This window comes from Brienomyrus brachyistius, chromosome 25, assembly GCF_023856365.1.
Source record: "Brienomyrus brachyistius isolate T26 chromosome 25, BBRACH_0.4, whole genome shotgun sequence".
Taxonomy (NCBI): domain Eukaryota; kingdom Metazoa; phylum Chordata; class Actinopteri; order Osteoglossiformes; family Mormyridae; genus Brienomyrus; species Brienomyrus brachyistius.
In genome coordinates this window covers 11,323,615-11,350,216 of record NC_064557.1, presented here as the reverse complement: position 1 = coordinate 11,350,216, position 26,602 = coordinate 11,323,615, and the positions used below count along the sequence as shown (strand labels likewise).

The window sequence follows — 26,602 nt, the reverse complement described above, 5'->3', positions numbered from 1 at the left end:
GTGAAGTACCACTAGGTGGTAGTAGGAGCCCAACCGGCACTCAGAGAGCAGTACTGAAGTGGGGAGGAGGGGTGCACAGTTCACAGGGAGGTGAAGGCTAGCAGCACCATCCTGACACCCTCTTCGGGCACTTCTCTCCGTCCGCCTGGAACATTGTCCGGCAAGAGCGTCGACCATATCACTGGGAAAACAGGTGCAATCATCCCATAGCAAACACCAATGTGAGAGAGGGACTTAATGCATGACACAGCACTCTGCCAATTGCTGATTTATGGCAGCTCCTATCCAACAGGAGAAGCCGGACTGAGGTGACAAAGGATTTTAAGGATGGCACTCAGAATTTTAAATAAAATCCGTTTTTCACAAACCCACAGTCATCATTACAAACTACACAGAATATGGGCTGCGATAGACAAACACACAGCACCTGGGGACACAAACCCACAGCAACGGGACAGACCGGAAAGTCATACACAGGGAAGCGGTCACAGCCCGTATGGGGGAAGCTGACGCTTGAACCCCCCACCCCCCCCACACTGACTTTCCTCAGAGGTACCGCCCTCGCCTTTTTATACTTGCCTGAAAACGGCTGTTCTCGTGCCCCCTCTTCTCATGAGCGCTGCCCACTCCCATCCAGGATTATCACTACGCCCACGATGACGCCTGTGTCACCAGTCAGAACAGTCAGTGTGTACCACACACTATGCCGGGGGGGGGGTTAAGCTGCTCTGTCGACACCCTGATGACGATCCCATCCGGAGTATCAAACTTGCATCCTTTACTCTACCTTAAAACATTTCTGACAACAGCTTTACTTTGATACCAGGTCACGTGGCTAACAAACATCATATGCCAGCCGGATTATAAATGCAGTCTATTTTCAGAAGGGCTGAACCCCAGAGGATATCCAGTGAAATTAAGAAAAAAAGAGAGCAGGCTGTTGACATGGAGGGCTGCAAGTAAGTAGCTCAGGGTACAAGTGTCCCAATCCTAATCTGCCAAGTGTGCGACGGCCCAGGTGCACTCTATACGGCCCCTTTCCTGGATGTAGTTACCCAGAACTCTGTGTGATATCCAGAGCTGGATCAAAAGAATCATTATGATAAAAGATTTTCATATCCAAAACCTCTTCCTGTGAATGGTGTACTTATCTGGCAGAAGGCATGACACAGTTGGTCTGAGATGAGTCTGAAGAGCTTGTGACCCCCCTGTAAACTTCCAAAAAACTTGTCACAAAAGGGATCCTTTCAAAGTTTGTGCAGTCGAGGAATGGAAATGGGACACAGTTAATGGCAGCCCTACATAACCAGTGTTTTAAAAGGGACAGACATCTTTGGGCTGATAAAGGGCCTTAGCCTTAACTTTATGAGACAGAGATCCACAGCAGCACGCAGGGAAAATGCAGATTCCTCCATCCCCTGGTTCTGGATGGTATTTGTTCACAGACATGTTAGACATGCTTTATTCTTGAGGAGAGCTAGCCGGCTTTACCAGGAGACCCACGCACGTAAATTGTGTCCTGGTCAGGCAGAACACAAGACGCCTAAAAAAAATAAAAGATGACAAAGTGGAGAGGAGCAGAGATAAAATATGGGCTGAGCAGTTATTAATCTACCATTACACTATTAAAAATAGTCGTTTTACATGAAACAGGCTAATTTTTCTGTGTCTACATACTACAGGAGAGGAATTAATGGGCAAAATGGGTCTGGAGACTGAGATGGCCGCATTATCCCAAGGGTGTGACCGCAAGCTAGGGCACATGGACATTAAGGAGAGTCAGGAGAGGTTAAATCGAGCAGATCGCTAGGGGGAAGCCAGGATCCCAAGGCTTACGACCATGCAGGTGAAAGCGCAGTGCTGAGGGAGGACAGGAAGGTGTTTGCAGCTGAAAACGAGCCGTGGCGCATGGCGCTGCAGGTAAGGGTATTACGCAGGGGCCAAGAAGGGCGGGGCACCATGCATAAGACCCCTGCCAGGAAAAGAAGCAGGCTACGTAGAGCACAGCAGCGGCATTTCTCTCTGGCATCGCCTTCCCATAGAAACGCCAGCCAGCAGCATTCACACCACCACCCTCCATCTTCACAGGATGCTCAGGTCTGCTACGAGTCCACAAACAAATCCGCTCTCCGCACAGAAAGGCTGCCAGCATTTATGACGGCCGGCTATGAACCAGGGATAGTAAAAGCGTCAAACACATTCAGATTTTCCTTTAACAATATGGAAAACGGACTCTGACTTTCTGCAAAGTCGACGGGGAAGCACAGGTGTGATTAGAACTGAGCCATCAGGCCAGAAGCGCAGGCCTGGCAGGACCCTGGGATGACGGTATCGGATTCTCTGCTGGAGCGCCTGCTCCAGGCACTCAGCTCGCACTGCACTGACGCCAAACTAAGACCCCCAAAACCACCCCCCCCTACTTTTTGAAATTCTGCAGCACCAAAGTGGCGAGGTTACAAAACCCCCTCTCCAACCTCCCACAACATTCTACACTCCTGCTGTGGTCGTCAGGCCCGGCCAGGAATCCTTCCCATCGGAATCGTGCCGGCGCTGTGAGGCCCACCGCAGGCGTCCAAGAGCAACGCCAACGTTCCAAAGAAAACAGGGGCGAAAATCTGGGATTAATCACTGAGATCCACATGACCCGGTAATGCCGACTTGGAAAGCAGAGCAGTAGGAAGACCCGGGAAAACCTGAGGAGCCCAAATCCAGCAGAATGCTAGCGTCTCTCCAAATGTGAAGTTCACAGAATCTACAGAACATGTGGAAGGAAGGAGAGAGGGGAGGAAAAAAAAAATACACCAACAAATGCCCCCTGTCTCCTAAGTCGACAGACAGCACCAAATCCCGCCGCATTTAAATCCCCCCTATTTGGGCGTCTCACACTATTCCTTCAGCTGCTTTCACTTAAGGACGGCACAGTGCCCTTGCCCTTCACAAGTGCCCAACAGAGGGGCGACCTTCCCCGCCCCTGGGCCCGGGCCTGGAGCTCCCGCTCCTACTGGCAGAGAGACAGGCGGCCATTCCCCAGTGGAATTCCTTTCCATTATGGCTTCCGTCCCCGCAATGAGACAAGCCACTCTTAATCTCTCTACTCTCTCGACCCCAGAAAAACAAACACGGCCCCCATGTTGCCCCGCTTTGTGTCAGTGGGGCCACGGAGGCGGTGGGTGGGGCAAAGAAGAACTGCATGGTGCTAGAGACACCTAATATGCCTCATGGTGTAAGGTCACACACACAACAAACAGCTACCCCGTTGTTGCGGGTGACGGGAATAACCATGCTACTCAGGGCTTCGCTAGTACATTCAAAATGCCATTTAATGCCAGTTAGCCATTGACGCATGGGCATTAAACTGGACACTGACAGCATGCAGACCCAAAGGGTACTGGTTGGCGGAACCTAACCTTCCAAACGCTCTAGGGACCCCAGAATCCACAAAAGCATTTTAGAATTAATGAGGAACCCCCCCCCCCAAAGCCCTAAACATAAGCTCAGAAGTCCTCTCATTTTTCACTCCAAAATCATTTCTAACAAAAGAGAAACAATCTGTCTTGAGGGGGAAAAAACTCAGCATGCTCTTTTTCCAATAGATGTACTCTGCCAGAATAAAATGCTCAAGTTTCTCAAAAACAAACATGAGATGTCTATTACGAAAAAGCCTGAGGAGTCACTGACACTCTGTGTACTCTCTACCATCCCACAGTCACTCCAACCTGTGGGCAGCAGCACCACATGAACAGTCTGCCTCAGCAGTGTAAGATGAGGGCCCTTTCTGGGGTGTAGATAGACTGCATATTTACATGGCTCGACAGTTTACTAAAGGGTGCTGCATCTGCAGTCCAACATTGGAGTCACATGCTCTTTCATATCCCAAAAAATCTCTAACACCATAACAAATTGTTCTTCCTTCCCTAAAATTATCATGTAGTTTAGTAATACCATCTATATGTACCATGTAGCTCAGTGATGCTGTCTATATGAAGCATGTAGTTCAACGATGCGAGCATGTAATTTAGCAATGCTGTCTATATGTTGTATCTAGCTTAGCGATGCTAGCTATATGTAGTTTGTCCGAGCTTGACCATGCAGTTGGCTATGTAGCTTAGTATTCGGACCTGCATAACTAACACACCACACCAAAAGACTCAGACCATGACAATTAGCATAGCAGCAGCACCATGTAGGGCAGTGTATGCAAAAGTAGGCCAGCATGGCTTAGTGTGCTGACGGACAGGGCAGTCTGAAGCAAGGCTGCACCGGGACACACTAAGGGGGACACACTAGCTGCATTCTCTCAGCAATCAGCTGTGCATGTCAGAGCAGGGTTGCTGATCTCAGCTTCTGGGATGCCCAAAGCGTAGCAGCTTATTTTTAGCTGGTGTCATGGGCACAGGGGGCAGTGGGGCTGTGACCGTGTACTTTTGTGAGCAAGAAGATGCTCACTGCGCCTGAAAGCACTCCCAGGTAGAATGAACGGAGCCCCATTCCCACACAGCAAAGGGCTGGCTCCACACAACCTGCACACAAATCAGAAGGCGGAGGCACCTGAAGACGGTCTCTTGGCCAGAGTCTGACTGCTTGTGGTTCGAAGTCAGCCTGATTAAGAGGTAAAAGGACAAGCGCCTCAGCCTGCAAGTAATTTGCTGTAATGCATGTAATTTGGTCTCTGTGGAGTAGAAAGGGCTGAAATGCTCCCAGGGAACAGATCATATCACCCTGAGATCTGCAGAGTCACCCCAAACAGTCTGCCCCTCTTACAGCGCTCGGTCAGTCAGCGATACAAGCTCTGCAGAAGACATGGAAACTAACTCCCCATCCTGGAAACAAATCCAACCATAAGCATCAAGCCATCATCAGATGTACCCTTTCCTCTCATCTGGAGCATCTCAGAGCAGTAGTTAACCCGCACTACTAACAATGATTCATGGCTAATTAAATCTCTGTTGGCCTTTCTGATTGCATACAGTTATTTGTTCCAAAGCAGAGAACCAAAGGATGTCTTTGTTTTTTTTTTGGGGGGGGGGGGGGGGGGTTAGGTTTGTGAATAGTACAATGGTAAGACTACAGCCACCTGTGTGACAGTATACAGAAGAAAGGTCAGATAAAGTTGGGGTGAGGACAAAAACGTCCCACTCAAGTGGGATGTCTGATAAGTTTCCTACTCAATGGAAGAGGGCAGAGGTGCCCCTGAGTTGACGTTAATGGGCTAGGGGCCCAGCTGAAATGAGGAGATGTGCTGAAATGGGAAGGACCACATGAGAACTGGAAAATAAAGAGCCGCCGTGGGGACCCTCAGCCTGAGTTGACACGAGTAGATGAGAAAATGTCCTACCTTCTCTACACACTTTAATAGCTCAAGAAGGGCTACCCTGTGAACCTGGTCTGCTATCTCCCCATCCTTCCATTGAGTTCTCAGGTTGGTGCTGCACCCCTCTGATGTTCAGATGGAGCCCTAGTAGGATTTCTTTGCACACCACGATTCTGACTGACTGAATTTTCAGTTTTTCCATCAGGTAGCTGATTTCACGTCAATGGAAAGTGACTATGAACTCCATGGCCTTCTGTACCCTCCCCACAGCCCATCTACTGGACTGCGAGACCTGTCCACCAGTGAATGCGTCTAGCGATGATTCTCCACTAATTAATGTAAAGAAACGCCCACAGATGTCAGAAACAAGCTCTCACAAGCCCTCAAGTTGGCCAGAGACACCACAAATAAAAAAAAAAAACAAAAAAAAACAAAAGCGTGCCAGGAGAGACCTCAACCACTGAGAGAAGGGCTCCCAGAAGTCTACAGAGGGTGAATGCTGTCCCCCAGGTGCTGTAATCCATGATGATGCTTCTCTATGTTGTGGATATTGTCAGGATGAAGCAACACATTCACCAGAGAAAGAAGCTGACAAAAATAATATATTTACAGCCCCCAAATATCCCCCGTGGGGACAAATATTCACGCAATAGGGATCCAGTCCTAGCATGCCTGTGTGCTCAGTGAACACACCCTCACACACCCCATTAGCCTTCCATTCAGGCTGGGTGACGCCACAGAGAAGTGTCTTGAACCAGATCACTAATCACAAGGGAGACCCACATGTTATGAACATCACAGATCTATACAGCAGTAAGAGGTAGTCTGTATCACCACAGAGATCTGTTCCTCAGTCAGAGGCAGTCTGCATCACCAGTCACCAGAGATTTATACCTCAGTCAGAGGTAGTCTGCATCACCAGTCACCAGAGATTTATACCTCAGTGAGAGGTAGTCTGCATCACCACAGAGATCTGTTCCTCAGTCAGAGGTGGTCTGCATCGCCACAGAGATCCATTCCTCAGTCAGTGGCATCTGCATCACCAGAGAGATCTACACACCAGTCAGTGCATCACCACAAAAATCTATACAACAGTTAGTGCCAGTCTACATCACCACAGAGATCTATATGGCAGTCATGGCCAGTCTGTATCACCACAGAGATCTATATGGCAGTCTGCGGCAGTCTGCATTACCAAAGAGATCTATACAGCAATTAATGCCAGTCTGCATCACCACAGAGATCCACACGGCAGTCAGGGCCAGTCTACATCACCAGAGACATCTATATGGCAGTCAGTGGCAGTCTGCATTACCAAAGAGATCTATACCTCAGTCAGCCTGCATCACCAGAGAGATGTATACAGCAGTCAGTTGCAGTCTGCATCATCACAGAGATCCACACAAAAGTCAGTCCCAGTCTGAATCAGCACATAGATCTATATGGCAATCAGAGGCAGTCTGCATCACCAGAGATCTATACGGCAGAGATTGCTACCACAAACCGTGCTACATTTACAGACTCATCAGCCTACTCCAGAAAAAGTGTTACACATCCTGAAGACCTCAGTGTCCCACAGCACCCTGCCCCCACCAGCACCCTAGATACCTCACACCCACTGAGGAGAGCCTGGACTGGACAGATCTGTCAGCATCTGGCACGAACACCATGTCATATTTACCGTCTGGGCCCCATGTGTGTAAATGCACAGTCCGAGAGTTGTAATGTGAAAGAAAACCGTAAATCATGCTCGACCGCAAGATATGCCCCGTTTCTCCATGGCACCTGGACACCCACCACCAAACAATCACAAGATCACACACATATATTGCATACATAATTTTATCTGAGAAATATTGTTTGTTTTCTATTTACTTCCTTCTCCTCAAAAGTCAGGGAAAAGCTACCACCAGGGAGGCTTCTGGCCCTCAAGCAGTGACTATGTCCGAGACCACAGCTCTATCTGTTCTGTCTACATTGCACTGGACATGGAGCCGTCCCCCGCAGAGACATGCTCATCGGAAAAGGAGGCAACAGCATAGGACCGCAAAGCTGCCGCAGGGAACCCCCACAGCAACCAACCCCCCCCTCCCCGGCGGGTCCAGTCCTTGTCCTCGGCCCTCAGCTCTCCCTATCATCTGAGACAGACTCGGGGGTGTGAGTTAGGGTTAGAGATAGTTAGCAGAGGCCAGCTCTCGACCGGTGCGCCTCCTTCCTTGCGCATTAGCATCGAGCAGCTGAGACCCCCCATACCCGTGTCGCACAGCAGGTAATAGTAGGAGATAACAGAGGCCCTCTTCCACAGTCTCTGTGCTGATCACAGCCCATCACTGTTTCAGAGACTACAACCATTTGCAACCCACTGGCAAGAGGTAAGAGTGACTGGAGCTGACATACAAATACAAACAAGCCCCCTCCGCCCCCATCCCACAACCAGACAGAACCACACTGACCTGGCGTCACGAATCCCCGGGGCGACTGTGAGGAGAAGGGCACAGGGTGCTGCCTGTGCACGCGGTAGTCCTTCTCGCTGCGCGAGCGCGTGCGCTCCGAGGTCCGGTCGGAGAAGTCGGAGCTGGGCCAGGCCCGGCGCAGCACGGTGCTGCGGGTCTTCTTCATGGCGCCGGTCGGCCCCCCGCGCGTCGATGGGGCCCGGGAGGGGCCTGGACGGGAGGGGGGTCACGCTGGGGACATGGCGGAGAGGACCGGAACCCGCACTGTCACCGTGTCGCACAAGCACGCACACACACACGCTCACGATCACACCCGTGGCTCCCGCTGGCCGCCACGGAGAAGGCTCGGGTCCCGCTTCCTGCTCAGCGGCCGATCCGCTGCTGCATGCATCCCACAATGCATCAGCCTCACGTCCTCAATCAACGTTATCGCTCCCAGACTCACACGTGAGGTGCTAAAGGTGGTGGTGGTGGTGGAGGGGGGGGGCAGCTCTCTGGCTGGGAAAAAGAAGGTTTGGGGGAGGGGTCAGGGGATCAGGAAAGGACGAAGCAAAAGGTGGCTGGGGGCCCCAGAGAGAGAGCAGCAGAGTCAAAGACCCAAGGACTCCAACAATAGCCTGATGCTACTGACGGTGGGGGGAGCGGGGCTGTGCACCAAGTCGAACGGCAGCTGGAAACACAAAGGGCCAAATCGGGGGTGGGGGGGGCAATCCACAGGCCTGCGCACTGACCTGGAACCGGGTCAGCACAGGTCGCAAGGGGAGAGGGGTGGTCGGATGGGGGTTGGGGGGGGGGAGCTCGCCGCTATCCTTCTGCAATCAGGGACCCGCCTCCGTCGTCCATACACCAGGAGGGTGAGAAAGGAGGAGATGGAGGGAACAAAAAGGAGGGAAAACAACCCCCCCCCCCAAAAAAAAAAAGAAAAAAAAAAAGAGGAAGAAATCCTCGTCTCGACGTGTGTTAATCCAAGCCAGGTGCAGACAGCAGTAAACGGCACGTTCCCCACACGGTGATCTCCAGCGACCCGGTCCTCCGCCGCCGCCGCCTCCTCCTCGCCGCTCCGCGCAGAAGGGTGTGTGCGTGAGCGTGGACGGGGCCGCGCACGACTGTGTGCGTGAGGAAGACGGAGAGAAAAGCACGGAGCGTCGCCAGGAGACACAGAGCAGGAAGGAGGCAAAGAACACAAACAAAAACAGCCGGAATGACAACAAAAGAGCGCCGTTATGGAGATCCTGGAGGACGCTCCTTCCTGCGGAGTCCAGCGTTGCTGAAGACGGGAGCGCTGCCTCTGAGGCTCATGTTGCTTCTCGCTCCCTCGCTCCGTCTCTCTCTCTCGCTCGCTCTTACTCCCCCCTCCCTTCCTGGAGGAGGAGGAGCAGCGGCGGCAAGTCACGGCCCTGTGTCTGTCAGGCAGCCAGGCCGCCTCCCCCGTTCCTGGCTAGCAGAGCAGCGTTAGCCGCGCGAACACGCCGGGCTCACGTTCCAACACAAAACAACCCCGGGGCCAGACTCCACCCCTAGGCTGCCTGCCTGACCAATCAGAAGCTGCAGATACATTTACATACAAAACCGTACTTTTAAAAAGCGGTTGTCCTGCCCGCCAACCCCCCCACCACTACTTAAAGGGTTCTTATTTCCCTTGCCAACACACACAGGCTCAGCTACTCAGCCCTCTTCTTCTCAGACCCTCCCCCTTTCCAGCCCCCCCGTCCCCCCAGGATCAGTGTGAGAAACAGCTGCAAGGGGATAACCCCCACCCCGATCTCCACAGCAACGGGAACACTGCCGGAGGGGGCGGAGTGGGCCTCTCTGGGATCAGATCTCAAGACTTCCTCACTCCCCCTCCCCCCCCCCCCCCCCCCGACCCCACATGCATTCCCGTGGGAACGTAAGGAGCGGTTACTCTCAATGAGGGTCAGAGCCCGACTCCAACTGAAATGCTAAAAGGAAACAGACTAGCAGATCCGAGCCACTCAGGACAGATGGGAAGAGACGCCAACAACACGCAACATGAAGCGGAGCATGGGGAGGGGGCCCCAACCAGCCTGACAGGCACCACAGATGCCGGCGATTAACTTCAGGACTAACCAGCTTGTGGGTCGGGTTTCACTTTTTAGGGAAGGAACAATGTGAATACCACAAACACCATCTGACTTCCCCTGTGGAAGCTTCATGGGAGTCATCAACCGAAGACAAGGCTCTAAATTCACCCTGAAGGTTAGAACCAGACCGATCAGGTTGATCATCTCCTCCCTCGCCACACCCTCCCACACAAACTCATACAGCCCAAAGCCCAGAATCTACTCCCGGAAACTATAAACTCTACCAGGGTGAAATTCAATATTTACGTGTCATATAAAAACCCTCTGGTCCTCCAGGGCACCTGACGTCCGGCAGCCGATACAAAATGTGTCCTAAATTACAGTGAAATTGCAATGCATGTGTGCCCTCAGACCCACCCCTCACGGGGCTCCCAAATGAGCTCGTACTCTGCACTGCACATGATTCTGGTGGCCCTACCCACAAACTGTAGGCTTTGCAGCCAGCGGGATTTCCTTTTGGCACATGCCGGGGTTGTACGGAGACGCCACCTGTAATAACACTGACACCCCGCCCCCCAGGGCAGCAGCCTGGAGAGCTCCAGGGGTAATCATATTACACATTTCTTTACCCTAGCCAAGGCTTACGCATTTCGTTTTTACGTATCAGTTCACTGGAATCTGGTATCTATGTATTGAGGTAAAGTGCACCCCCTTCACAAATACAACAGCAATGCGCATGTCTCTGAAAAACCCCATCACTCCAATCAGTAGAAAGAAAGCCATATGACAAAGCCTTCCTACCGCAAGGAATTTCTGCAAGCCAAGTGTAATTATGTCCCTCAGAAAGCGGACATGCGCCAGACAGCCAGGACGGTGCGGAGGCCCTGATTCCGCTTCCATCCCAGATCCCAGAAACTGCGTGCGCCATATATATATAATCCGCAGCATCCCATAGCAGACATTCGAGTCACGGCACCATATCGCAAGTCAGGGGACTGCTCCCCTTATTACGTGACATGAGTCGGCCTGCAGGAAGGGGCAAACTGTGTTTTTGGGTGTCCAAGGCCATGTTCTACTCCAAACATATATGAGGTGGTGTGTGTGTGTGTGTGTGTGTGTGTGTGTGTGTGTGTGTGTGTGTGTGTGTGGCTTGCCTGCACATGGGTCAGGTCACAGGCTTGTTTTGGCTGCCTGGCGCCCAGAATGCCTAAGTTCCACAGGTGGGATGGCAATGGGATTTCACACGTCTGTCTCCTTTGGCACTGGGCTCAGCCAACTACACAGTGGCTAGCGGGCTCAGGGGAGAGGGGGAGTCACCCCTTCCCTGGCCCAGGGCACCTAATGTGGACCAGGTTTCTGCAGCCCACACTCACAGCACAGAGTCAAAAGGACAGTGTCATCAGCCGACAGCCGATCCAACAGTTTATTTAATGGTGGGGGGCGGGGTATTTAGGAACTCGGATAAGTAGGTCTGATTAGAGCTGGGGGGGATGAGAGTTTAGTCCAAGAGTTCTCATTAAGTCTTGATAAGAATCTTAAAATGGTCACTGTCATCAAAGGAAACCCCTTTACTCATCTTAAACGCTCAGTGCACGACACCACCTACATTTGGCCTGTAGATGGTATGACAACAAAGGAAAGTTACGATTTTAGGAAGGAAATCCTGGTTTTGTGCCATGGACCAAGTTGCTCAACTCAAACTGGCCCAACGTCCACTTGTTTTAAAGGATGAGCTACAGCACACAGGGGAGAGTAACACCATCTCTTTTGAGACAAGCACGTTAAATCAGCACACCGTCATGTCCTTCTTTTCTTCTCTCTGTCAGTCAGTCACATGCGAAGTGAGTGAACCTCACATGCCAGAAGTTGTGGGAAAACCTCTGTTACATTCAGAAAGTTTGCCCCCACCAAAAACCGCAGGTAAAGAATGGCATAAAACAGGGAAATATGATTTAATTTTCATCGGGTTAATAACTTAAAAGTACCAGAGTTAAGAACAATCCACAGTTCACATCACATTTCTAAACACTTGTTCTGAACTCAGTGGGAATGCACCATCACCTTTGACCCCAATCATACATATGGTGCACTGGTGGCACCCATTGGTATATGTGGCAGCACCTCACTCTAATAGTCAAGAGAAAAATTGATCCGGAGGGACCTGCTGCCCGTCATATAGCTGAGCGGCCCAGTGGCACAGGACTGCCACCTACAGGCCAACAAATAAAAATGACAAAATACACAAAATGGTACCAAGGAATAGGACAAAAATTCTCTTCATTTACAAACTGAACACAATAATTTCTTAGTCAAAGACCTTCCAAATATGCTGTTGCACTTCATTTTCTGAAAAATCATACCACCTACAAAAAATGAATCAGACAAACAGAAAGTGGTGTAGAGTCAAATACAGGGTATAAAAATTCATGCAGGGGCCGTGGATGTTGTGTAATTACATAAGATTACACACGTGTGGACACCCGTATGATAAATCTGATCACCCCAAAAGCTGTGCTTCAGCATCAGACACACCACGGCCACTCTGACATCACCCAGCACCACCGTCACAGACAAGGAGCAAGGTCACTTATCCAGTTACCTGCCATTTCAGACATCCACGGTAAAATGAAGCTTCCTGCACAACATAAAAGCTCCAAACGGATCCGCCACTCCAGTCATACAGATTTAACTCCATTTATTCCTGTCACTTAAGACCAGAATGAGCAGTTTTCACACCACAAAGAATGCGTAAAGCATATAAAAACACACGGCCATGAGAGTAACCATTTCATCAGGTGAGTTTTCATACTACCCAGAATCCTCCAAAAATCATGTAGTTATGTAAATATCCAGGACTCTCCCCAACTCTGACCTCTAGTGGTAGCAGGTAGATCTGGAGGGAAGGGGACTGAACACGCCTGTTCAGTTATGACGTCATCGGCTATTTTTACCTGACACCAAACAGACGTTCGATGCCGAGTGGGGCTCACAAAGGGAACCCTTTGACGCCTGTCACCCGTTATGAGTCACTGCTCCTTATCGGCTCCTGCTCAGCTACGTTACCGTGCACAGCATCCCCAAAAAAACCACACAATCCAAGTCAAACAGGCCGATGAGAGGGCAACGGCAACAAAGGGATTCATAATCCACCCAACACCCCCCACATGCTAACTCCACCCCCTGTGTGGCAAGTCGCTGGGAGTCACAACAGAGCATCGGCTCTGTACTGCACGACCACAGATGCCCGGACTTAGGGAGGAGGAGCCAGAGTCCCTCGTGTTCATTCACACAACTCGACAGCCATTTTATCCCTGCGCCACACATGCACGCGCATGCACACACGCGCATACACACACGCGCATACACACACATAGAACCCAGCCTGTTGCCATGACGACAGCAAGGAGCACACCAGACAGGGGTCTTGCAGATATTACGTCGCACTGGAAGAATCAAAATAAAGCCTGATTTGAATGGGCCCAGTCCATTTTGGGATAGTTGTCACAACTACAGTAGCTCAGGTCACCCACCTCCAGCTCCCAACACTGGTAAAATGGCTTAAAATGCAGGAGAAGCATTGTCATAGCAGTACTAAGGAACATGACCTCTTTTCATGGGAGTGTGTGTTTGTAACCCAGTAAGACCATGCTGCCATAGATTTCCTAAACTGGGCCAGGCCAAGGGGATGCAGGACGCTGGTGGATTCTGTGCAGCTCCAACATGTACTCCACCATAAACAGACTTGCTCCACCTTTTCACAAAAAGTCACTTCAGGTCAGCCATGCCACCCGCGACGTCACCCTGTTTATAGTGTCATGCTCGACTTTGCTAGCCTCCCCCCAGCTACGTAACAGGGGGCATTCCCACAACGCACAGCAGAGCGCTCCTACCATACGGCCGTGACAGTGACTAACTGGCTGATTACCAAACCCCATCAAGGCCCATGTGCACCATACACATGGCACCCCCTGCCATGTGTTTTCCAGCTGAGTGAGTTAGGGTCTAGCTCCCCTTTAAATGAAGGAAACACAGCCCAAGCAGAACTGAATCCCAGTGTTCCTCAGGCCCCATGAAGTTCAATCTTCTGCCGCTAGAGGGCAGCAACGGAGCAGCTTCTTCTGCTCAGTCAAAGACCACTGCCTCCACAGAGCAAACCAATCAGATGTCAGCCTGAGAGAACAGGACCAGGATATTTACTATAAAAATGACAAAGCCGACAAACCTGTGAGCCATTCCATGTCAAATCATCACACTTTCAGACCTCATCATCACGGATTTTCACGAAACTTGGCATGCTGATTTAGTTACATGAATAACTCATGAAACTGAAACTGGGCGTGTCTGAGATCAATATTAAGGGAGATTTAAGCAGACAAGGTTATAACTTTTTTTGGGGGGGGCTGACTTTGAATGGCTATATTTACCTTAATGTAAGCTGAACAGAAGTGCTCCTCATATTGTTTTAAAGCTATTGTCCAGCTCTGTAGATTTATATCATGAATACGCCATCCCCATATGAATTACTACGTAATAACTGATTAAAATATTAAACATTCAATAACAAAAATACCAATATTTCAAAATTGATCAATTTTTTACTAAAGCTAGATCATAATGTTATGAACATCTCTTTGGTTTTTGAGTTGTTGCTGCGATATCTTGAAGTGTCTATGTGAAGTGTGTATCAAAACCACAGTTCTTTACAATGCTGTTAGCAGTAGCAGAATAGCAGTTAGTGATCAATGCATTATACAGGGTTATTATTTTTCATGACAACTAAAACTATTGCCAGAACTAGCTGTGGAAATATTATTTAAATTATATTTTTTTAAATAAATTTTTAATAGTAATTTAAGACAATACTGCCAAAGTAACTGAAAAAAAGAGAATTAATGGTACAATCAGTATAGTTTATTTTCCTCTTTAGTTTACACTTTTGACTAGACACTGGCCTACTTAAAAGGGCCTTCATTTGTCAAAAACCTGAAAAACTAGCAAAAATAAACAAACTAGATAGGCTTTTATGCTACTACGGTAAGAAAAGCATTTTAACATTAATGTAGTAATGCATAAGTAATATACAAGCAGTACTATTTAAAGGGAAAGTGGGAATGTAAGATCATAAACAATTGCTATACAGTCAGACCTCGGACATTCGCGAGGTTAGGTTCCAGAACCGGTCACAAATAAGGAGGATTCGCGGATGTTTGGTAGAATCGCTAAAAATGGTAATATGTACTTATTTCTATAGTTTAAACCCCAAATATGACCCCAGTCATGCTCCCAAAACATTTTAATGTAATTTAATAGTTAGCTTAATGCAGTACCTTTAAAAAAAATGTTTGATGTAAAAACAGAGTACAGTATCGCCTAACGGATATTGGTCACATTAATATACTGTGCTGCAAATGTGCTAATGTTACCCCTACTAATTCTTAGAACACAGCATTGGCTGCCGTGTTCGTTCGCATTCACAGTAAGGTAAAAGGAGTAAACGAACGGTATTGTAAACTTATTGACAGAAGTCATATACATAACCAAGGTACAATTCAATATAATACATAAAGGAAACATGTACATGTTATTTTTGTGGATCTGTGAATTTGCGAATCATGAATCGCTTAGGCACAGGGGCTGACTGTACCCTCAATTTATAGTCCATCAGAGCCTTTGATGCAGCTATTGTGTCTTAGCTTGAAAGTGTGTATGTCAACCCTGTTGCTGTCACAGGTTCAACTACTAAAAGCACATCCTGATGATCCATAACAAGTCTATCAGGACGGCATGGGAGTGAATAGGTTGGAGATGGTCCATGAGGATGTAAAAAGTTCAGTCTCAACTCTCCAGTGCTGGGCATAGTTTCTTCAACACATCCCAGGTACCACTCATCATCATATGCAGCCACGACATAATCTTTGGTGCTTGCAAAGTCAAGCGATTCCCTCAGTGTGCACTTACACTGGACCGATTAGCACACCTCACTCACCTCTGATGAATGCGGGGCATTTATTAGCCATATTTACTAGCCAAGTGGGCCTTTTCAATAGTGTGGCAAGTACAGCTGTCTGCAATGACATTAATGAAGCTTTCCTTAAATGTCAGTGTATCATATTTGTAACCTTAATTAATGTTATTACTTACACTTGTGCTTGTTATACTACTGTATACTCATGTAAGTTTGGTTCCCACTAAAAAGGCCCATTAGTGATATGAAACCATGTCTAGATATCTCTTATAACTTAAAAACCAAAGAAAACTTTCTTGGAGATGTTCATAATATTATGATCTAGCTTTAGAAAAATTTGATAAATTTTGAAATTTAGTTTTTTTTGTTATTGAATTTTTCATATGTTAATCAGTTATTACATAGTAATTATTCATATTGGGATGACATATTATTTGTTCAATCTATAGAGTTGGACAATAGCTTTAAAACAATATGAGGACCACTTCTGTGCAGCTTACATTAAGGTGAATACAGTCAGTCAAAGTCCCCCCCCCCAAAAAAAAGTTAAAATTTTGTTCGCTTAAATCTCCCTGAATATTGATCCAAGACTTGCCCAATTTCAGTTTCATGAGATCAAAATCAGCATGGCAGGTTTTGTTAAAATCCATGACAATGAGGTGCGAAAGTGTGATGATTTGACATGGAATCACCCCTGTCAAAAATTTCAAAACAAGCCACATCTCATCACTATGAGTTTACCTATTTGAGGGAAGTTTAGTACAAAAGTTGACCAGCAGAGGCACTAAATTGGGTCATAAAGAGCATGGAAACGGTGAAGAACTCGAACCTACAAACTCAAGCATCGCCCTGGCGGAATCTGCTGGGAGGCTCGACCCTTTGTGTGCTTACTTCAAAGCTGTTTGGCTTAACCAGGGACACAGCCCATCGCATCCCACTGCAGACCAAAGCCCCACATGGTATACAAGGCCTGGTGGACATTCTTAACCAAAGCACAAAAAAGGTCATTCATGACACCACACTTTAAAAGGCAGAGTCAGCTTATTAACTGACAGGTCGTTGCTGTGGAAACAGCATTCCTGTTGCCCCATCGGCGTGGGGACTTCTTAAAAGTTGTTCAGTTGGCCCCCCAACAAGAAAAACAAGTAGATAATGGGAGCACAGTGGATTTCAGTCTCTGCGGTGCCAACAACTTGCCAGTCGCCTTCCCCCTTGTTTAAACGGTGCAACAGGAAATTTGTAATGCACTCGAGAAAGACCAGCCAATAAACATGATACAGATAGGAAGACAACTATGTCAAGATGAATTCAGTTTTTCATTTCAATCCTCAAGCAATAAAATTCCCCATAATAATTTGCTTAGGCTGAGTGAAACATCAAGCCATCTTCAGGTTGTCACTACAGGCCACGGGACAAGCAATAAAGAACATGATGGCTCTAGCTCCACCTCCATAAAGGTGACTTGCTATGATGGAACAAAATAGCACCCAAGACATATAGATAACTTAAGCAGTTAAGTTAAACCACCTTTTCTAACAGTCATGGCACAGTCACCCTCACAGCAGTCATCAGCAGCTATGTGCTTGTTGCTATTAGGAATCACAGATGGGACTGACGAAGGTCCCTATTCATCTCACGGTACAACTAAGCCAGGCAGTCCGCATTCCTGCCTCGTAAAACAAGATAAAACAAAGCTAGCTGGAACAGTACACTCGACCAAGAGCGACTTCAACCAATGCTGGCCCAACAAGGAGGCAGTGGGAATAAGGAAACAGGAGCACTGTAAGAGATCTTGAGGTAGGGGTTGGGATGGGACAGGGTCTGGGTGTTTTTCGGGTAACACCAGGCAGATAGGCACACAGAGATCTTCCATGCCAGCCAATACTATTAGATGATTTATATGAACTTCTATGATATGATATTGATGTTCTAATGCTTCCTTCCTGATTCACTCTGAATACTTATAAAATGCAACCAGGCTATGCACAGATTTCAAATACCCAGTAAAACAGGAAATCCAGAGACATGCTAATACTATAAACCACATCTGAAATGGTGATGACCATGATCCACAGTCCAGGCAGCCCAGCTAAGGAGCTGAGGAGGTGATATATGGGGAGGGCAGAGACCCCAGACCAGCAGATAAGTGGCACATTGGTTGCTTGATAAGCTATGTTGAAAGGTGCAGGTTAACTGCTGTCGGACATGCAGATGCCGGTTTTGGGTGCCGGCAGAGATTTTTCTACATCCTTATCCAACAGTGCTGGAGGGGGAGGCCGTCAGAGCCTGCATGGACAGGGTCCTCACTCACAGCTGAACTGGAACAGGGGGCACAGCAGTCTTTCCTGGTCCCTGACCCTCAGACAATCCTGTTAGGCAGGGTCTTGCCGCATGACACTAAAGTCAAGAGAAGCCCAGTCCACCGTAAAAAAATAATAATAATAATAAAATAAATAAATAAAACAGCTCCAACTAAAATGACCTCAGCAGATAAAAACTTAACATTCAGACTTGAAACAAGAGTTTGACGAGATCAGAAATTAATCATGCTGACTTTTGGGTAGGCAGGGCTTAGTGAAGGCACTTTGGCTGCACTTAGGGCTGTCGCGATCACATCAAAATGTAATCGCAATTATATGGCACAAGCGCAACCGTGCAGGGCTTTAGATGATGGGTGAAACATGTGTCTGGACGCCGGCGTTTCGGTACCATACAGACGTTTACTTACGCCCACAGTGCGGTAAGCAGTTTAATGGTGTGCATAAAATATTAATGAGATGCATAACGTGACACCCAAAAGTTAGTGATCTTTATACATTTAGCATACCCTTACATTTAATAAACATGTCAGATTTTAAACTGCAAAAATAACCACAGTCATCGTTTTACATGCGCCATATAATTGCCATTACATCGAGACATGCATACGACAGTCCTAGGTCCACTTGTGCTGCATAGTGTTCACCTGCAAAGAGGATGCTTCCCTCTGCTCACCCATGACACCATCAAGAGGGACACAGAAGGATCTGTGCTCCTCTTAACCAGACTAATAAACACAGCAGAAAGCTGTCTAATTAAATAAGATCGGGCTATCTGAACAAGGCCCACACTTCTAGCCCCTGGGATACAGGTACCAGGACACCCTCTGGTGAAACACAAAAAAGGCTCTCTAACAAAACAATCAAAGCTTTCCCTCCACCCGTTTCCTGCCATTGAGTAGAAAGTGGCGGGTGGGGTCTCCTTCCTGACAGGCTGTGCTTCCCCTCTCCTTGCCTCCAGCCTTCCTCTGGGCCTTTGTTTAGGTGCTAGAATGGAGGCCACAGCCACGTCGGATTGCCGCACTAGGACAGAGGCTAGCACCTTATGACATGCCTGGACAGGAATGATTCCACGACTGGGGTCACCATTCACTTAGATGTAGCCTTTTCAGATCTGGGGCAGATGATTCTTGCACGTCTTCCCATCTCTTCCTCAAACTGTGCCGGTTCACAGAAAGCAATGGCAGAAGCGTGGTGCAGAAGTCTAAATAGACTGGCATGGAGAGCCAGCATGAATGGAGATGCTTCCCAGGTTATGACCACTACCCTTTCCATTACAAGACAGTCTGGTTAAACTAAAGTCTATCTGAGCTCCCTAGAATACCTAATTACCACTTTGGTTAAAACCCACCAATAGCCAACACCAGAACCGCTGCACACACGGCTTTACGGCTCGATCCGGCCAAAGGTGAGAGAGCCGTGCTTCCTGTTAAGGCAAGTTACCTTGGCAACAAAGAGGCAAACATATCTAAGTTAGGGGATGGGTCGGGGGACTGCTTATTACAGAGGAAGGCAAAGGGATATTATAAGGAATGACGTGAATTGTTTCAGGTTTTGGCTAGATAGTGAGGAATTATTCCCAGTTAAAAGGTACAGCCACTATGGGTTCTCATAACAGGCCTAATAATTATGGCTTTAAGAATTTAAACTATCCAGAGAATTTTAAAGGTGGGGGGCATGTGGCCTTGATCTGAGTGCCAATACCCCCACAAGCCTCCAACTAAACAAAGACCAGCCTGACAACCCTGAGTTATTCTTTCCCAAAACAACTTACATTCATCCATCAGTCAAGCATTTGCCGGCCACCCACATCTCAAAACACCAGCGCACACTTCAGGTAGAATGAATGGAACAGGACTAATACTATGACCACTATAAGGGCTTGGCTCTAAGCCTGGGTTTAGGGGGGTTATGAAAACAATAATGAAATCAAAACGCACAAACCCCAAAAAAAAGGCAGAGCTAAACACACACACACACACATAGTGTTGTACAATCAGCACCACCTACAGGTGGACTGGGATATCAGAATAACTTGTTTTTTCCCCACGGAGGACAGTAATAAAGCATGAGGGGGAACCCTCTGAGATCTCTCACATCCTTATATTAAAGGCATAACAAATTCCTCCACTGATGTCAGCAGAATGTATATATGCAAAATTAAATGGAAAAACAGCAATCTAACAGCCTGATTCCATGGTTAAGTAGTGGAGTCACTTTATTAAAGGAGTGCAGCACCAAGCACGCAATCTGAGTCATGTGATGAACACTCAAATGCAGCATGCAGAGTTCGTACATTGTAGTAACATATTAACCCAATCGTTTGCCCAGCTCATGGGCAGGGTGGGTCCAAGCAGTTCTGACATCCAGCTTAATGTGAAAGAAGCCCTATGAGAGTGCCCGCGCATTCCCCCTATCTGCCGGTTAAACATTATAAGCCTTATCAGTCCACCATTCAGAGCCTCAACACTCCGGAACTCCCAATGCAACGATATCCGCAGACTGGACATAAGTGTAGGCAGACAGTCTCTACACAATGGACAGAACTTTGCGATAAGAGAGCTTGAGAAGTTTGGTGGGTTTTTCTTTTAGCGGAGAGCCGACTGCTCGACACTGCAGCCCTTGACTACACTGTGTTTACTCATCCCTGAGTAAGCAGACAGCTGACGGATCGCCAGAAAAGCCCCCTGGGGTGTTTTTACCCCCTCCCCAGCACACTCTCTAATTCTGTGGAGCTCACCTCCAATCAAACACCACCATCCAGCCTTTTTGGCTGCAATTCTGAGGAATTCCAATTCCTGCTTCACTTGTTCAGAATAAGAGGCACAGAGAGCACCACTGAACCCCAGGGGGGGCCGGCATGGGGGGGGGGGGGGAATGGGACATCCAAACATTGTTCAAGGACACAGGAAGCTGCTCAAGAGAGAGCTATGCTTATCAGATGTGAAGCAGTATGGGATATTGCAGCAGGGATGGCTATAACTGACCAAAAACCTAAAACAGTCCAGACTAAGTAACCACAATTTTAGGGCTGTGCAGCCCTTGAATGAGAAGGTACACAGACACACACACCGCAGACACGCGCACACTGGCCTGGGCCTGTTCAGCAGAGCTGCAGGAGAGCAGGCAAGTATTTCCAAAGAGACTGTGCCTCCAGCCTGCTGTCGAACTCCTCACTGGTGTGTCAAGTCTACACAGGACCATGTCCAAAAAGAATGGGGCAATATGGGACTCAGTGACCTCATAGCTGGGCAAACTGCACGTTGTTGAGTCACATCAAAAAGTTACCTAACCCAGTGTCTTCAACTAACAAGTCTGGCTGTAAACACAGAATTCATTTATTTTGGGTAAAGGTAATCTAAGTGACTATTGCAGCAATTACTATTCCCACGATTATAAGTATTGAGTGGAGGCAAGGACACTGGGATCAAACAGCTGAAAAAGCAGAGACTCTGATGTGTGTAAGAAGAAATCACAAAATAATATCCCGAAAAGAGCAGAATGAGAAAAGTCAGCCCTGGAAAGATTTACTCAAATTATAACCCAAGATCACAAGGATTACGGCAAATGAAAGGTATGGCAGAAAATGTCATCAAAACACTCACCGCATTGGGGGTCTGATTTGAGTGAAAATACCGAAACTTGATTTTAGACAATATTGCACTGAGTTGGACATGCCTGCTACAATACAAGCTTTCTCCCATGATTTCAGGAGTTAGTAGGACCTCTGGATAAAGATGAACCTGATGTAATTATACTGATTTACACTGACCCTTCCATGAACATGCTTGTCCAAAGCAATATGCAGGCAGGCATTTAAACCACGAAGCATACAGCTGTCAAGGAACCAACTTTGGCACAAGAGCTACTGATGATATGCTAAAGATATCCCTAAATCTCTGTTGCTTGCCTTATACCATCTCATCCTCAACACCAAGCAGGCTAACCAGTAATGGAGCAGGCCAGGCAGAATCTGAAGAAATGCTTACATCAGTACCAGGTCAGCTTCAAGGTATTCACCTGAAGATTACAACCACCTCTCAGGAACCTCCAGTCACAAGGAGAAGCTCACAAGATAGAAAAAAAAAACACTCGGGGATGGTGTAAAAGCACCTTTCATAAAAAGCTAGCCAACCAAATCAAATAAAGGAGGACAGGCAGATCAGGTGATCAGCATTGTGCCACCAATAAACTCACACATTGGCAGCTGGGATATGACATGGTAAGATAAACAATAGGATGACCATAGGGAGCGCTCAGACCTCTGGAGATCCCATCACAACTCCAATGCAAGAACGAAGTCAAGGTGCAACATGGATATGTTCAGCAACCAAGGTCCTGCGCAGTTCTCATCAAGTGGATTTACAGCCCCAGAGGAAAGGCATGTTCACTTACCCAGGCACTTGATCTCGAAACCCCGAGGCGGCTTGAGGGATCTCCGCATCCAGCCCTCTCTCAGCACCTCCAGGTGGTCTTCCTTGCCCTGGATGAGCAGCACATGCTCGTCGATCCAGCCCAGGAAGAAGGTCTCTGAAATAGCGTCCGTCACTTTCTTATTCCAGAAGTGCTGCATGTTCTCCGCTTTGAAGTCCGCGAAAATCTCGTAGCCCGTGTGGTGGTGCTGCAACTGTTCGGTGACGGTGGGGGAGCCCTCATCGTCGCCTACCCGACACAGCACTATGGCCAGGGAGTGGGGGGCAATCTGCAGAAACTCATCCATCTCTTAGTGCATCACTCGCCGCGTCCGCCGCTACCCGTCTCACATTCCCGGCTCGATCGCATGGTCCCGACGGCCCGGGGGGCAATTAAAACCGACAGTGATCATTTGGTGTCCGTCCACCGGATCCTATCTGCATAATAAATCAGATGCGTAACCGAATTAGAAAGAAATAAACTGAAGCAAGCTCAGTCTATAGCTGACACGGAGACATGTCTTCAGACGCGGGTGAACGCAAAGGCATAATCCAGCAAAGCCGGGCAGAGACAGCTGTCCAGAAATCACTGGGGCTTGCGGGCGACCGCTGCTCCGCACCTACCCGTCAGGACTCTGTGGTTCTGATCTACTTCACGGTGTCGTCTGCAGTCGCTGGAAGCTCCTCCGGTGAAGTGTATCGATTTGCATTGAGATGAGTCCTGGTTTGGCTCCGTCGGTCTGCAATGACTTCATCGATCCGTTCTCAAGCCGAGGCTGAGCATACCTCTTTCCCGAAACGGAGGTGTCCCTCACGAATGCGGCTCTCACAGCCGCCGATTTAGGTGCCGAGCGGGGTCGGCGGTCACCGCAGGTAGCAGCCCGAGTCTGAGGTGAGACTGCCGGCGAGAGAGACGCGCTGCGTGCTTCCCAGCCGCCGTGTTACGCGAAGGAGACGCGGAGCCGCCAGATGTTTCTCACGACTCCACCTACAGGAGGAGGCCGCCGGAAAACATGGCGAGCGCGAGCCGCCTGGATCCCGGCAGGTGAGCCGGCGCGGGGACTCGCGAGGAGCCGCGAGTTGTTACGGACGTCGGGCGGAGCGCGTTTCCCACACCCCCGGACCTGGCTTAAAGGAGGGGGAGTACATGTCAGCCACTAAAACGTCTGCGGTTTCTGTCATTTCTAACAAAATAAACATTTACTTAAGAGGATTAAATACTAAAAACAGACCCTTTCACGTCAATGTCTTCGGTTATATCAGTATTATTGCTGTATAATTTCATAGTTATTTCTCCTGTGTCAAATTAAAACGTTGACAGACATTGCCCGAGTAAATTATTCAGAACTAAACCTGCTGCGACCGACCCACCGGCCGCGGTTTCCATAAACGTGCGGTCCGTCGTCGCAGTAGATAAACAGTAAGGATCTCAGTAAAACCATTCATTATACACATTTACTGAGGGAATTGTCGGCTCTCACTTTATACCTGAACCGCTTTCGAGGAAAAAGTTTGTAGTGAAGTGAGGGGGAAAGTACACGGGGAAACGGAGCGTTTGGGGGCACTGGAACCAGCCCAAAAACACCAACCGACTTCAGACATGCTGGGACCCGGACCCGCAAAAAAAGATCCAAACCGGACCGACTCTCCGCGAGGAACTATTTACTAGGCCAGATGCGCGCAAGAGCGCCACCACCCGTTGGAAGCCCGGCACCCGAGTTTTCACCAATAAGAGAAATTGATTGTTCGGCAAATAAAAATCATACAACTTTTAACTGTGTTTCTCCTTCATTCACACTTACAAATAGATAGGGGCACATGGTGCGGTTACTTATAGCTGTACCAACGGCTGTGAGGTTCAGCCGTGCTGTGCAATGACGCACACAAAAATGTACAGAAAAGAAGTAAAGCATTTATGGCTTCTTGGAAACCGACTGGACCACCCGCTCATGGCAACAATGCAGCTAGCAGTTATTTGCGGATACTGGGGCAGTTCGTTACTGGTTTTTGCTATTGTAGGCTCATTTCATACAGCACTGTGGCATCTATTTCACCGGAGGCAGGCATACAGGTGGCAGACCTGAGGGCTTAATTCAGTCAAACTGCACTGAGACTGTACCTTACAACCAAGGGTGTAACTATGGGATGAACATTGGGGGGGGAAGGTTAAGTTCTCCACCCATCCAGGGGCAAGCATTGGTTTTAATTCTTGGGGGGGTTACAACCCCCCATCCCCTTCATATTTTATGCGCATTTTTGTAAAGAAATATGCATTTAATCTGTAAAACGGCAATGTATGGTTTGTGGCACACATTATGACAAGCTGGTCTTTGATAAATTTGTATATAATTTTTTTCAGTAGGCAAAAGGAATAATGACTTGCCTTGAAAGTCTGAACTTTGACCTTTGGAGGTAGAGCATTCAGAGGTGAAGTGCTGGCCAGTGACCTTCTCCAGCCCACGACCCCCACTGGAATTTTAACATAGACCTTACAAGACTGTTAGATAACATTTACGCCCCCGACCTGTTTCCATATACTACACTCCCTAGCAGCGTACATAAAAGTGCGTGTGCCTGTTTGTTTTGCTACTGCTTTCTTGTTTTCATCACTGGGTGTGAGGTCCTCCTCTTTTTGATCAGTGCCAGGCCACGCCAGTTAAGGCATCTGGAAAAGTAACAAAGGCCTTTTGTTGTCATTTTCAGTGGGATATCAGTGCTACCCTTGGGACCGCTTGACTGCATGAATCACCATCAAAAATCTACCAGAATCTTCACCATCAAATTCCAGAGTCCAAGCCACTGTGATCTGCTTGCGTAACGGATATACTTGTGTCTCTGAAAAACGAGGAGAGTCGCACCCATTTGGCTGGTATGAAACTATTCTGCGAAGAGCTGGGTGTGATTTACTCTCCTGGGGTGTCTAAACCCCCCCCCCCCAGCTTGGATGTTTCACGAATTCTCACTGGCTCTCTGCCTTGTTTTTAATGAATGATACAAAAGTACGGAACTTTCTGTGTCCATCAGCGACATTTCTGTGGTACCAGAATAAAGATAAAAAAAATTAATGTCTGGAGGGGGGGCAAATGCTGCAGAAACACAACTGCATGTTTAAAGAAGCCATCAGCCTGCAGGGCGGCGCACTCTGCACCGGCCAAGTGACCCCAAATCTCCTGCCGGAATGAGAGACTGCAGCCAAGTGTAAGACATTGTAGTAGAAAATGGGAGAGGTGATGGAATGCGGCTCGGATTATTCGGTGGGACACCTTCTGCTCTGCTGCCCTGCCCCTGCTGGCTGTCGTCCCAGACTCCCAGCATTCCTGCGGGGTTGAGATTAGTGTGTCACCCAGAAAGTGCCGGCCTCTCAGGCAACCTCAACTACCTCGAGGTTACAGCCCAGCGGCAAGGGGAGGAGCCAGTGATGTTGACAGACACATGTGCATACACAAGCTTCCAGGGACAGAGAAAGTTCTTGGGGTTAAAGGTGAGCCTGTTGCATGCTGACAGGTTTGCTCATTGGGCCTGCCGGATAGGCGCCCCAGAGTCACTGTGTCCCCCATCATGGCCGGCACCAACCTAACCCTACCCCCCATGTCATTAGTGATGAAAATGATGCCACTGTCAAGCACCTCTGCTGATCTGTGACTGTGACCTTTGAACCTGCCATTGCGTGGAATAAAGGATTCAGATACAGGACAGATGCCTTTCAAAGGAGACCCCAGACATCAAAGGTGATACTCTAAGACCCTCGGGCGACATGAGAGCAGAATAACACAGAAACACGTATTTTGTCAGTGTCATCATGGGATAAGGGGTCAGTCAGAAAGGTCACACAGAAAGTGAACAAAAAGCAGCACCATCATTCATGTTACATATTTTACGTTGCTGCTAGATTATGTACAGATAGTCTGTCCATGTATGTAATGTGCATGTGTGGTCTGAATACAGCCCCCGTGTTTGCATTTGTGTACTTAATCTGCGTTTTACACCTGTAGTTGTGTACATGTAGCCCCCCCCCCCCCCCCCCCCCATGTGTCTTATGTTGCACCGTGGTCTGGGGTGAACAATGTCTGGCACGACAATAAACTTGACTTGACTTGGTGC

The 26,602-nt window shown here is 48.3% G+C and overlaps 1 protein-coding gene across 3 annotated transcripts in view; it reads right to left on the bottom strand.

Moving 5' to 3' along the window:
• The window catches only part of LOC125720535 (storkhead-box protein 2-like), a 40,096-nt gene extending 16,656 nt beyond the window's left edge, over nt 1-23,440 (bottom strand). The window contains exons 1-2 of one of the 3 annotated variants that reach the window (XM_048996057.1): nt 23,126-23,440; nt 22,485-22,939 (exon numbers count right to left, since the gene is read on the bottom strand). In XM_048996057.1, the coding sequence (XP_048852014.1) occupies nt 22,485-22,809 (325 nt within the window). In that variant the 5' untranslated portion in view covers nt 22,810-22,939; nt 23,126-23,440. Of the gene's footprint in view, nt 1-579; nt 2,344-7,764; nt 8,534-22,484; nt 22,940-23,125 lie in introns of those variants that run through there. The other 2 variants (XM_048996058.1, XM_048996060.1) reach the window with 2 other exon arrangements.
• Nucleotides 23,441-26,602: the final 3,162 nt, after the last annotated feature.